We start from the raw sequence: 15,532 nt of genomic DNA, 5'->3' as shown, positions 1-15,532 counted from the left end.
AAGGGCCAAGCGTTTTGATTCGTAAGAGAACTAAAAATCAATATTATATTTTTCTTTCTGCTTTAGGTAAATATTATATAATATTTAATCTCTATTATTTTAGAATGAAAACTTAACAAGGTATGTTTAACTTCCTTAATATCATGGGTTAACTATGTCTCGTGCAAACAAATTCGCATTTTTGTCATTGTAGAATTTTTTTTCAGTAGATATCAAGAACTATTTTTTTTTATAATCGTACCTTAATATAATTAATGTATCGACAAGAGATTATTTGCATAATATTAAATCGTCCATTATTATAAATTATGGGGTGTGTAAACGTGTTCGTTAAAATGAAAGACCGGCAATAATACGGTGTCTTGGAACAATGCAAACGTTCAATTCTACACGCTTATTATAACACGCTTAAGATTCCAGATAAACGTTATATAAACGTGTATATTTTCAGTTTAGTTACTCAAAATGTGATTATAACTATTACTATTTATTGCTAAAATACCCCAGATTTGTGCGATTTGTGTCAGATTGGATAGTCATAGCATAAAACACTTTGGAAATTATTAAATGCAACCATGAATCATGGATCGTATTTACCAATGATTCTGAGCATTATGTGTCAAAATAAAAAAAATATATAAACTGAGGTAATGAAGGTATAGATTAATAAAATTTAAAAATTGGTAATTAACAGGTTTACAAAAAGAAGGTTTATATATCTAGGGAATCTTTTATTCTGGATGAGAAGGGTACTGTATTTTTGTCATTATTCCACAATATAATATGTTGATAATCTCAGTGGTAAGGTTGTATTAAAATACAGTTTTAACGGTTATTTATGTAACTAAAGTTTTTGTAATTTCACAAATATTGAAAATTTATATGTACTCGTATATATGTATATATTTTTTGATTTACATACTCATAAAATAGTAAATAATAATTTATCAAATTTATCGTCTTTCTAAAATGGACTGGTGAAATAGTAAACTGTATTTTGTTAACCTTATGCCTTGAATATATTAGCTGCTGATAAAATCTTTCGCAAGCTTTCTAATTATTTTATGTATTAAGTGTATCTTTAAACGATATAAAGGTAACTAAATTTAAGAATACTATTTAAACATGTCATGGACTAAGTTATAAGTGGGTGGATGTGTCGGTTAAAACGAACTTTTTTCCAGTTGCACATTTTATTAAGTCGTAATTGTAGGGTAATTTATGATTACTTTTATTATTGTTTTACGAACCGTCGGACTTCGTTGTGAATCTTATAAAATTCTATAAATTATATAGGCAAAAAAAAAAATAAACTTATTAATAACAACATTGTTTGGTTATTGATCTAAGTAATTGTATATCTCACTAAATAACTTTCAACCATATATATTCTTTTAATTAACAATATCTGTTTTTTTTTATCTCTTTATCTATACCGATGTTTTTGCTTTTGACTTTCAATATTAGTTTTCTGCTCCAGAAACTACAGTTAGGAGTACCACTGTATATGGTCTGTTGGCATTTCCATGCCCTATGTCCATTTATTAGTTTGGTAACATTGTTTCCATAGGGACTATAAAGTAAGTTAAAATACCTATATCTTTAAAAAAATATGTAAGTTTATTATTTTATGAATGCTTTATAAAATTTATATGAATGATATCCAAAAAAAATTAAAGAAACTAAATATATTTAAAAACTAATACGCTTAAAATCAGGTCCCTTTGGTCTTAAATAACTTATTTGTTTTCCATATAATCAGTATTGTAGTCAGTGTACCGATAAAGAACATGTACATATCGTAGATATAAGTGTAAAATAACCCTACGCCTTAGATCAATCTTATAAATCTAACTGTTCTGTAAAGTATCCACTAACTATATTTAATGTAAAAATCTTTAATGAAGTAAAATTATGGCAGATGATAAATAGACAATCTTTCTTACAAATTCTTTAGGTATACTTAAATTATTACCAGGTGCAACTATAACATTTTGTTATATATTATTACTAATCGCTTTTTACATTATTTAACTACACTCGGCGAATTATTTTCAATAAATGTACCATTTTTTTTGTCCATTATTTATATGTTTATCGATAGATTCGAGGGTTAATAATTTGAGTTTGAGTCTAAATAATACAATTAGTAGTTTAAAATATTTTTTGGGTCAATCATTATATTATCATGTTGTGTTGGATAAGGATTCTTATCATTACAATTATAGTCAAAGTTATCTCTTTTTTTCTGTTCTTAGTAAACTAGTAACATATTTTAGTGCCTTTTAACTAATAAGTATTAAATCAATAAATACATTATTATTCTTCCAAATTTCCTACTATGATCTCTTGGCATGTCCTCATTTTATTAACATACTACTTTTTTATTTGATTACTATATTTTTGAACAAAATAAAACATTGTTGGCTAATATTCAACCCTGTACATATATTTCATTCATTAATAGTTATTGCTGTGACCGTTTAATAATTATTTATGCCAATTGTTATCTCATGAACATCTAAGTACCCTCCAGTCCTACATAACAAACCTGATAACAGATTAATATTGTTTAGACTTTAGTTAATTGCAATATGTTATTCATACTTTTAGTTACTCTTCCATCGTGTTTTGTAATCTTCGGGTCATGTTTGTTGGTCACGTGATGCCACTACGGCCTCTAGCGACACAAGATATTGTCTAAAAACATATCAATAGTATTAAGATTTTATAACCTTGATAATCCAGTCTGAACACATTCCTGGGAACATGGTAGCAAAGTTATGAAAGAAGTCGGCTTAAAAATTAAAACTTAATCAATGAATACTTGGTAGAGTAAGATACAGTTTTATCGTTAGTCTATAAAAAAATAATGTTCAATAGGTTTATAATATACAATCATAAATAAATGATTTTGGTTATTTGATTTAACATTATATGTAAAGATTTTATACACGCTACAACTATAAAAACACATTATATAAGTCACCCATTTATTTAATGAGAAAATAACTTAAAAAAAAACAAGTAGTAAATGGAGTTTATTATTCAAATTGTTACCAATTATAGAAAATAATTGATAATTGTTGTATGAATTACTGAGTTATTGTATTTTTTTTTCAGATTCATGAAATGTTTCTGGGGAGATATTTTTGGTACGATTACATTGATATGTCATATGTGCGGTGATGTGAATTACTGTTGTTGTTATGAGATCACCTAATTCGTTTTGTATAGGAAAACCTAACATGTGACTTTATGTGATGTTTTGTACTTAAAAATTAGTTTAAAGTAATAAAACTTCGGTTTGCTCAATGGATTCCAAGAGGAAGAAGAGAACATCTAAAAATGATAAGAAGAACAAAATTGAAAACAATAACGCCAACATGAATACAAAAGATGAATGTGAGAATGCTAACATGGAGCCGAATGGTAGCGATTCGGGGAGTTCCACTGACAGTGAGGATTTGGTCAACGCTATGAATTATAACACAATAACATCACTGGCTGCCTTGAAAGACATATTACAGGGTGACAACAATGACACACCAGAAACTGATAGTTTCTTTCAACACTATTTTATGAATCACTGTAATAATCTGTCAAGTCATAATGCGAACTCGCCGACACCGTTCCCTTATTCTGAAAGACGGAGATTATCACAATGTAGAGAGGAAGACGAAGATGACGAAAAGAAAGATTTTCACAACCACTATCCTAATGGGTCACCCGGCACAAAGTCAGAAAAGACTTCGCAAACTTGTAACTCCGCCTCATCCAAAGAGCACGAAATGAGCACTGACAGCTATTTACAAAGAGAAACATCTGAGGAACAATCACTTTCTGACAATAAAGATGATGTTTCAGAGATCGATCCTTCGAAGCGTACGGTCATGGGAGCAAAGCACAAATTTTTAGTTACTAAGGCTGAGCAGGTGCCACAAAATATTTTTGAGCGTGCCCTGCGTACAAAAGTTAACAACTCTCACACCGTACATTTCGGCACAAAGGGTGCGGAGGAACAGAGACCAAGCGTACGCGCAATATTTACGGGGCAGAATCTCCATCGTGATAAAAAATATTTCGACAGTAGCTTAATTGAAATTAGATCAACAGTTGATGATACATTAACCAGCTCCGAAGACATTTGGGTAAAAAGAAGTGACGACAAAAAAGTAAGTAATATCAATAATGAAATGAAATGAAAACTTTATTTCAAAATTTCGATTGATCGACAAATAATCGAAAATCAATATTTTAGGTTAATAAAGACGAACCAACGGAAGCGCTACCTGCTATTAAAAAAGATGTTAAAGATAGTTCCAGTAACTATCATAAGATTGAGCGTGAAAGATCAGGGACTTGGGGCTCACAATCACAACCAGCGCCAAAAGTTAAAGAGGTAACAAAAAAGGTCGCCAAGGAAAAAGAAGTTCGACGATATAGCGATGAGAGAAGACAGAAACGAGGTTATTTTTTATTTTACACCATCAATTTTCCTAGTCTATTTACTTTTGCCGCAAATGAAGGCCCTAGTTTCAATAATGACTTATTTCTATTAAGGTTCATGTAACATTGGCCTACTATTTATCATAAATAACCATAATCTCCTAATAATTGTGAGAAAATTTCAATGTTTTACTGTGAAAATAACTTTTTATTTAAAAAAATGATAATTAAATTTACCTAGTATACGTTGCTATGTATACCAATAGTATCAGATCTTAAACTTGTCTTGGTAAACTTGACGATTTGCGATTTAGATGCATGATGCATATCGTTCCTGTGCATAAATAAACAGTATAACCATTACATCACCAGCGGTGGATTTATTTTGGTATTCGGTTTATTGATGCTTCGTCAGTTTCAGTATACAATAATAAATTATTAAATAGTAAATCGTGACATTAAAATTCCTTTGTTTTACCGTAATAAGTATTTTATAATTAAAGTTTTCTTCTAGAATTTGCTGTTATCTATTTGATATGGTTACATAATATCTGACTATTCCACACGGGCATTTCGTGAATATCGTAATAGATTGTTAAGAAATATATATTGAGAGTTACTGTCTCATTTTGACTGAGTAGAGGCAGTTAATAATTTCGTCAAATAGTCGAACAGCTTCGAGAGCAGCTTTACTTCTTTATGTTCAAACTTACTTCACTAATTTCTATTATAACGTTCTAAATACAAAACCAAATTATAATGCTATATGCATTCTTTAATATCAAGATAAATCTACTCTGGAAATGTTAGTTCGAAGTATAATTGTAATACCTACATTTATTGAATTTTTTTTAAAACTGGTACTATATCGGTCAAAACACATAAACAACAAACTCCCTAAATGATATTACGTAATATATCACAGAGCAACGTCTTGATGCTGCGATTACAAGGAGCACGCAGTCTGTCGGGGAACGCAAGCGTCGAAGTTCAGCTGACGATGGTCAAGCTCACCCCATGTACCAACAGACCATACATGGTAAAACAATTATATCCTTATCTACTTCACTTAAAACAGTTTGGTTTGATCCTTAAATCATTTAAAATTGTTTTTATTATTTTAAAATGGATGAAAATCACTTTCATGTTATCGATATACACACATATAAAGTTATTATCATAAAATATAGTATGTTACAATTAATAATATATTTTTTTATTGTAACAGAATGAATCTATTGTTTCATTTTGTTAGTTCGTATTTAAATCCGTAAGATATTTTAAAGGAGTTCTTAAACACTTAGTTCCTGTAACAAATATAATCGCTGTGGTCTCAAAAATAGATAAGGGAATTCATTTTATTGTTGATCGGGCACATTTAAAACTTTTTAAAGGACATCTTAAAATTAAAGTAATGCCTCTAAACGGTAATGAAATTATTTTCATCGGTTCATTTAAATAAACTTTATCATAGACAAAAAGGTTAAAGTGTATGTTGAAGATATATGTGATTCAAATAGTTTTACGAGACTTTAACTGATAATCAATGCACACAGAATATAAAGAGAAGATATAATGAAACCAAATAAGTTACGAATATATTTACAATACTAATAGTATGAAGTAAACCGTGTTAGAGACACGAAAACATTAATGTTGATTATCATTTTATTGTTTTTGAAGTGTTTATAAATATATAAGCAATAATATTTCAGGAACCTCCGGGGTGAGTCGCAGGCCGGCCTTGTTCGATATGTTCAAGTCGAAGCCTCGCGGTGACGCCAAAAAACCATCGTCCATCATACAACAAGTTAAAGCAGCTGTTCAGGTAAATAATTCACACCGTTATACAAAATATTAGAATGAATTTCGTATATTTTATTTGAGAAACAATAAAAAGAAAGCGATTTAACTTAGTTTTGATTTCTTATTATTGTTATTATTTTGATGTTATTTGAAAAAAAAATATTAGTTTATATAAAGCTGTATTGTGTAAATTGTTTTAATTTAAATCCTTTGTCAAGGTCTTGCGAAGGAAAGTGAGTTCGTATTGTCATTTTCTTCATATGTATATATAGTACATACATGTATTTTTATATAACTAATTCATTTAATGTATTGGAGATATTTTTTTTCCTTCAAACATCTCTACACCAGTTTAAATACATTGCACAATATAATAAAAACAAAAACAAAGACATTTATATTATACATATTATTCTAAAAATATATTATTTTAATTTTTTAATTTGGATTCCTAAAGAACGTACAGTTGAATGGATTTTTTTAAAGTTCAAAGTTGTGTCCATTAAGGTTTTATTTATTTATTGTCTTAATATTTATCAATAAATAAATTTTAATATTAACAGTATGTATTTAATGACTTCATAATAATGTTATCTTTACTATGTGACCCATCAGTTTATAACGTCTTTTATATCGATATATAGACATTATTGACAGCTTGCCATATGACAAGACAGGTTATTATAAATATAGAATATACAGCATAGTCCGTCTTTGTCAGATTGGGTTTGAAACAATGAATGAAATTTAAAATCCTAGTAAAGTATAACATAAAGTTTTTAGGATCGCTAAAGAATTACGAAACTCATATTGTAGGTAGGATGAATGAAGTGGGGGAGACATTATGTAGTCTTTTTATCAAATACATAAGTTGGCAATTAATATCTACCAAGTACGTCTTGGGACGTTTCAATTTTAGTTTCAAGTATAATGCCGTTGATGGTATTCTTCAATTCAGATCGCTAGGCATGGGCTTAAAAGAGTCATTAACATTATGAATGCGTCTAAATTTTTGAAGATAATTGTTGTGTACTCGATTGATGTATGAATTTATATAAAAAACTTTGTAAAATAAAGATAATTGCTGTTCTTATCTGGACATCTGTACTGGATATTCATATATGGTGTATGTTATAATAATTACATAACTTGTAGAGCATGACTAAGTCAGGGCCGGCCAAAGAACCGGTAAAAGTGGAAGCCGCAAGCCCTAGTCCACCCGTCAAGACCAGAGACGGTTCCGCTCATCCACATCCTGGAAGTGACACGAGGGTAATTAATCTTATTACATTAACACTTTCATTATTCAATAGTTTAAATATAGTATAAAATAAATAGTAAATGACGTACATAGCTATTAAAGATATTGTTCTGCTAATTCAGATGGGTTACGCTAACGCCATTACATGTACCGCTTAAGATACATCACTTACGACATTCTAACGTTCCTAGAGTGATTAATAACGTTCATAATTGTTATTAGAATTCCATACGCCCTCAAATTAATGAGAGGTCAAACGAACGTTCAATATTGTTATATGCGACGAACATGATGTATGTTATTTAGAACCGTCGAACCGATTGCCCTACATTCTGATTATTACTTACAACTAACATTCCTTTTGTCGTCACTTTTTGTAGATAAGATAAATGTTATTTACTTTTTTTTTAATTTCAGTGTAACCTGATGACGTAAATATTAATATTGATAGTTAGTTTCTGTGAACGAATATTCTCAATGTTGATTAAACTCATTTTATGCCGTCATCTATATAAATAGTGATTCTTCATGATTTCTTGATCTAGAATACCGTGACCCTAAAAGTTTCAATATCACATGCAATGTTTACATATCAAACACATATGTGATAAGTGGTGTGGCTAAACATAGTTTAGCGACTGAGAAACGAAAAAATACGTGACATGTTATGTATGATTATATAATATTGAAATTTTGAATATTTTGAATGTAAAGTTGATATAGAATAGTAAAGTCATTAGGTCCATGTTTGAGAATGCCGATTAATTATTCGTTTTATAGTACTATCACACTGTTACGGCATCAACATCGCGTCGGCCGAGCGCTATGGCCAAGGTCATGGATATATTCCGCGGACGCGCCTCCATACCAGGACAGATAGTACCACCAGATGGCGCTGAACGAAGACGAGCTGTAAGTAAACAGTTTATTAAGTACTTCGAACAATTTACACTAGATGTCGTTTAATAAATGTTTTTGATATTGCAATGTAGGTCACATTAAGAGTAACTATTTTTTCTTAGGAATGATTTAGTCAGCTATGACTAACGTGTGCTTGAAAGTAGATATAGTTACGAACGGCTATAATTTGCATCATACAGCTTTTTACACAATACAACTTTTCTGTCGTGTTTCCGTGATGACTTCACGGAATTTTGTGTAGGCAAAAACTTCTCAGCATTCCATGGATTCAATTTGCTGGTGCCGGGTCCATCGCTTTGCAGGTAGAGGAGCTTTAATAGTGCCCGGGACTTGCAACCTAGGTGTAGGGTTAAGAGGCTCCTATCTAACGCGCGTTAAACGCTCACCTCCACCGCCCAAGCTCCTCTCTCCACGTAACCTAATTTGAAACGAATCTATTAGTGCTGCCCAAGTCTTTTAGTATGTTGTATAGAGATTTAGCTATTATAAGTCTCCATTTCACTTCTACCGCGAAAAAATTTACGTTAATATATCCCAGAGCCGTGCACAGAGGTTTGGGGTAGGGTAAACAAATTGTTTGAAAAGAAATACAAATTTTCATCATAATTTCTTCCTCTAAATATTGATAATATTCGCGAATAAAGTTACAACAGTCCGATCAGAACTTACATCTATATATTTTATAAATCTATCAACTACCCTAGCGAGCCACGAAAGTAGCTTAATTCGATGACCATCTGTTCAGCGGCGCTTTATAAAAGTTATTTAAATCGGAATATTCGTATTATTATTATTATTAGTATTTGAAAACAACCAACAATTAAAACAAAATAACATATTTGCCGCTAACTGCTAGCCAATTAAAATTATCATAATACTTTTTATAAAACGAGTAACATCACCTTTTTTTAGTTAAATCTAAACTGGTCACACAACCTCCCTTTGTAATTATTTTAATTTTATCATCGAAGGACAACAAACGACAACGACAAATTCAAAAATCAAACGACAATTGAAAATGTACTCCCAATAAATTTCATTGAACACACATCACCATTACAGAGCTCTCACCTATAATTTTCCATAATTCGTTAATAAATTCACTCATTAAATAATTAAAACTTATTCACTTGCGCTTAGAAAGACAATGATAACGAAATGGCGAAAAAAATATTTGAACAGTATACCAACAATTAAATAGTCCCTTTTCATTTGACAGTTACTATGACTTTTTAAACGAGTACTATGACTTTGTAAGGAAGCAGTGTCTCTCGAACGCTAACACATGCATAGTATTTGCAGACTCACATGCAAATATTTCCTACATACAACACGGGATTTGTAGTCAGAGCTAGACATGTCCTAATTCATCCGTCCAATCACAGAATTTATTCTCTTCATCCAGTAGTACTTGACAGTGTTTGGGGTTACATGTCAGTATTGCGAGATTGTCAACGATGGCTGAAATGGTTTCTGTGTATTTATTTTTAAAACTGAGCCGACATCCCCATTTTTTCTCGTTGCTTATTAGTTTATGTACTAAGGTATTAATTAAAATATGAAATATTATTGGAGAATTCTATGATATATTCCTATGTATGAATTATATTGTAAAGTTTCATAAATATCTATTCGATAGGTTTTTTAAAGGATACATAACGTCCATATATATTATAAGAACTTGCCTTATAAAATTTCTTCAAACCTAGATATTAGATATATTTTGAGAAACTTACGTTGATGCAGAAATTAATTGCTGTACTAAAATAAATGTTATTGCTTTTAATTAAGAAGCAAATAAAATATGGATATTCTTTGTCTTGCCATGATTAATTTATAACAGTGAAAATAAGGTACATATTATTATGTAAAATTATTGATGTTTGTTTTGTTTCTTTAATAATATAATTTGTCATTAACGGGACATTTTTTTTTATAAAATAATAGATAAATATTTGCAATCAATACATAAACTCTTTCTATTGAAGACTGAATATTTTAATTACTTTTAAATATGTAAATAAATTAAATGTGTTTTACATTTATATTATTACTCTTGTTATAAGGATTAAAAAAGTCCTCTTTGTTGACAACAGTGATTTTTTTTGTATGAATCATTCTTATTATTTCTACGTCAATGCTACAGTAGTAAGAGACTCGCTAATGTCGTTTCATTCTTTTTTTTTATGTATCTTTCTCAGTCTTAATTGAATTATCCAAAACGGTAATATGATTTCATTTAGAAAGAATCCACACCAACGAGTCCGTTAGAATATCACAATCTGATACTTGTTGCATGGTTTTGTTGCAAAAGAACAAAATGGTAATCTAATCAAAATGTAAATGTAAATCTGATATCAAGATAGAAAAACATTGTGATTGTGTCACGTTACGGAATTTCTGTGTTTACTTTTTTGAAAAATTGTTAATGTATTAGATTATAGTACCATTCAGCTTCTTTTAACATATTCTAATCAACCTTAGTTATTTATATATATTTTACCTTTAGTATTTTCAATAGTAGTAATGCTATAGAGTTCCTGAACTGTCCTGAAATGCTATAGAGTTCCTGAACTGAAGTATTAAACCTAGTTGCTGACCTAAAATATTAGCTCCATTTGTCATACTAATTATTTATAAAGGTTATGGCTGGGAAGATTAAAAAAAAAGTGTCAAATAGTTCTATAACCTTCGCTTTATATCAAAAATAATTTTGTACAGTGCTTTCTATAAAACTTTCTTAGTATTATTTTTTTAATGGATCGGAAAAAGAGCTGGGTTAGTTATTGTAAGACGTAATTGTTAATTTAAAAATAAGTATTCGTATACCTATGCTTCTAAAGAATTCGTTAAGTAAAGCTTCGATGTAATCGTTTAAAATATTTTAATTCGATCGTTTAGAATAGTTAATAGACCATTGATTGAATATTCATCGCTGCAAGCTTCTTCATAATATGAAATGCTCTTCAAAAATTACAGCATGAGCAGTCTCATATGTTTCATAATATAGTTATTATTCGTAAACAACACTACAAACCAAGATATAAGAATGTAACTCGTTGGAACTAGAAAGATATTCTCGATAAGAACACTTGAGCATCGTATTAAAATTAATAGTATTAAACATAAATATATTTCTCACTTACGATTTGTCTGAATTTTATTCCAAGATAAAATTTATCAGTTTGAAAATTCCATTCAAATCTGTCAAGCGTCAAATGGACACATATATTTATATACGTTTATAGAAAAGTAAATTGTACAAATTAGTTTAACTTTACCAAAGAAATATATATCTGATTATGTCATAAAAGTACTTCTTATGTCTTCAATATATAACATAAATAAATGCTGCCTCATACACTTTGTTCACATTCTCAAGCTCTTCAGCTTTAAAGGAAACAATTATCTATCTGTAACAGTTATGCGGAAACTGCTTCCGTAGTAAACAAAGACAACCAAAAGAAATCTTTACATAGACAGACCCTTTCATAATTTAAATATATATGTATATGTATAATGTTTTTATGTGTAAGTTTATAAATAATTATTATTACATTAAATGTTAAAATATAGCTATATTGTTCCAGATCTATTTTATTGTGGTTGTTATTTTATTAAGTTACGTGCAACGAAAATTATATCAATTCATATATCTATTTTTATAGCGAAAGTAACAATAGTTGGTTTCAATAGCTGGTACTATTTCATGATAGCTATATTATGTGACAAATTACTATTAGATCAACCGGTACAGGGAATTAAATTAATAGTCGATTTAAGTATCGCGTACGCATTGAAGTTCCGCTGCGGAACTTAGCGGTTGTGGTTGCGTTAGCGCTGGATAGTTGCATAACAAACGTCTCGTGACAGCGTTCTTAACTCCCAGTATTGGAGGAGATGTCACCGCGTGACGACCTCGCTGGTACAATGGACATGTGTGAATTACGACGAATTTTATAATAGTTTAAAACTATGTGCTGTGCTCGTGAATGACAGGGCGATGGCAAATTATTTTAGATGGAAAAAGGGGAAAAGGGATGAGGATGTTTTTTATTCAGAAAAACCGAGAAGTCGGTCTCTGGATCCTCGTTCCTTAGAATTGAGCGGAATTAGAGTATTCGCTCAAAATCATCAAAGTAAACAGGTTAGAGCTTTATTTGAAAACTGTTTTAGTCATATTAGTCATAAAATATATTTTATCGTTATCTCATTTATCATCATAGAAGTATGAAGATTTAAATACAAGTGCTAACAGTGTGACTAGATTATAGACGCTTGTACGAGAAATCAAGTTAATGTGACCTAACCACGACCGTTTGTTCCAAAAATACAGTAAAATATTCTAAAAGCATATATTTCTTTCGTTAATTACTAATTATTTATGAGCGTCGTTGTATACGAGTTAAGCTTTCACCTATATAATATATATATTCATTTTGACACATATATTTATATATATATGTGTCAAAATTAATTGCTCTTCGTTAGTCTCGCTAAAACCCGACAACGGCTGGACCGATTTGACTAATTGTAGTCTTGAAATATTCGTGGTAGTCCAGGGCAGGTTAAAAAGGTGAATACATATGAAAATGCTCGGTATTAAGTAAAAAAATCACGCGTTTGCTTTGATGTGTCCCCCATCATGTCGTTTAGAAATCAACTTAAGAGTTTATAATTAATAACTTATTATTTTTCATATCTTTTTAACTACATTTTTATCCTCATTAGGTAAAAAATAAACTTAATTTGCTAGCTACAGTTGTTAGAATAACTATATAGTTATTAAATATGTATTAGATTATTTTTATATTGATTGATCAATTTTAAATTTCTGGTCTCAAGCGTAATATTTGACATTTGACAATTATCTTACATGTCGATCCATCATCTATGACGATTGTTGAGACGAATAGTGCATTTTTATATCTATATGATTAATTACCGATACTTGCGGGAGAACTTTCGGACTTTTGGTGATCCTTTGTAATAGTGACGTTTAAAGTAAAGTACAATTTTTATGTTGGTCCTTTGTGATACAGTTACTTCACTGCTAAATGCGCGGGAACTTTTAAATTAATAGGGAATAAATCATAGGTCGACTTAACTTCGTCGCTACCGATCAAGTGTGCGAAGAGAAACCTTACGTGCTTATTGCACTGATGACCGGAGAGAGACAGATCAAGAAAATAGTCAGTTTTTATTTTCGACTTGACTGTAGCTGTTAGCCCTAATGGTTTTGACAGCTTCACCGGGAGGGGAGAGTGGCCCAACTAGACCTAACCGTTAAATTTGGGCCTCAAGGGCCCGGGGTGGGGGGTAAAGAAATAGTCGTATTTCGTGCGTTCTTTATTGGGCGAGACTAAGGTGATAGGCTTAGAATGCAACAAGTTCGTGCACATCAAACACAACAACAGCGAGCACGACGTAATGAAATTGAGCGATTCCACAAATGGTCATGGATTTTCATGACCATTTGTGGAATCTGCTTATGGATTCTGCAAAGAGATGCATTCCACTAGTATCCGGCAATAAATTATTGTGCTGACAAATTGGTACCAATTGGAAAAAGGACAATAATTTGTATATATTGTAAGCCGTTTAAGTACAGGGATGAGTTTACTGGATTATTTTGTGCTGATGTCCCCCCACCAGATTCTTTACACTCTTTAATTTTTGGGATTGGTAATGATTCTAAGCATTTCTTCTTTTTTTTATTTCATTCAGAAATATAACAGTTGTTTCCAGATGGCATCTTGTAGTGCTACACATATTATACAGGTCAATTTCATACCTAATTTCAACATGTTATACCCTCATATTATTTTGATAATATTCAAGTTTATATTAATATATATATCGGAAATAGTTATTGGACAAATGTTTAAAAATTATAGATACTGGAACAAATTTATCACTTAGTGGGGGTCCCTGTTACTCCTACCAGTAGCAGATCGTACATTTTTACAAATTTATTTTGTGGGCAATTCAGATGTAGATGTTGATAAGTGTTGTGTTCGCAATCCTAAAGTGAAGAAAACCATTGTTCAAGGATTACAAATATTTTTTCATCAGAACCACAATTTAGTAAACATGTTCAAAATAGTTTTGGATCGGATGAAATCTGACAGCATAATATTGTCATTCAAACTGACAAAACACCTGCTGGTGAACACATAAGAAGATTTAATTCACCCGCCATTGACGATCTTTAAAATATATCATGACTGCGAGGAATTTGCTTTGTTCATGTTTCATAATATTGTTTTTGTCTTTTGCATTGTTTTAATTTAGAATTAATTTATGAATATTTTTCTTAGTTTTTAAGTGTCCGTGTATGAATTACTTATAAATTTGTTTGATTTTAGAAAAAAGTAGGTACTTTGTATTAGAAGTAGTATTTGTCCATCATAAAACACTTAGTAGTAGATAGTTTTTGTCAGTTTTATTTAGTTCAGTTACATAAGTATGTTAGATTATTTTTATTAGTTTAGCATTAAGGGTCATTGCTTCGTTTTGGTTTTGTTCCTGAGATTGTATCTAGTATGTCCTTTTAAAAGTTTTTAGTTGCCTTTTTTTTTACGCAGACAAAGTCGCGGGTAATAGCTAGTTTATTAAATAAAAATTCTGCAGTAATGATACTTTAACCAATCGTAATAAGCTACTTGAAAATCTACCGAATCATCGTTATCAATGATAATTAAATTGTACTGATAAAGTATATATAATAAATAGATTACGCTACACTGGCATAAATAAATAAGTTTTAGTCTCTCATATGGCGACATACATACGTACTTTGATATAGAAATATTTTTGCCATATTTGAAAATATTTGCTTATCTCGCTTATCAATTATCTTGATGGATGATTTTACCTTCAGAGCATCAACTTAATATATCTCAAACGACAATAACCTTCTAATGATATTAGAAAATCCGGGAAAAAAGGATTCCTTTCAAATTGTTAAACGTCTTTTAGGGCAGGATATTGATTTGTCGTATAGATTTGTTCTGTATCTCGAATTTTTATAAGTTATTTTAGTTTACAGAGTAGCTCTTATTAGTTTTAAAAAAATTAGTTACAGTAAAAGCT

The 15,532-nt window shown here is 30.3% G+C and overlaps 1 protein-coding gene across 1 annotated transcript in view; it reads left to right on the top strand.

Moving 5' to 3' along the window:
• Positions 1-15,532, top strand: part of LOC116778125 (uncharacterized) — a 57,366-nt gene that overhangs the window by 4,626 nt on the left and 37,208 nt on the right. Inside the window, exons 2-7 of the mRNA XM_032672012.2 lie at positions 3,124-4,175; positions 4,262-4,469; positions 5,375-5,488; positions 6,165-6,277; positions 7,411-7,527; positions 8,297-8,428. Of these exons, the coding sequence (XP_032527903.2) occupies positions 3,315-4,175; positions 4,262-4,469; positions 5,375-5,488; positions 6,165-6,277; positions 7,411-7,527; positions 8,297-8,428 (1,545 nt within the window). The 5' untranslated portion in view covers positions 3,124-3,314. The remainder of the gene's footprint in view (positions 1-3,123; positions 4,176-4,261; positions 4,470-5,374; positions 5,489-6,164; positions 6,278-7,410; positions 7,528-8,296; positions 8,429-15,532) is intronic.

Source organism: Danaus plexippus, chromosome Z (genome assembly GCF_018135715.1).
Source record: "Danaus plexippus chromosome Z, MEX_DaPlex, whole genome shotgun sequence".
NCBI lineage: Eukaryota > Metazoa > Arthropoda > Insecta > Lepidoptera > Nymphalidae > Danaus > Danaus plexippus.
This window is presented reverse-complemented; position numbering and strand designations above follow the sequence as displayed.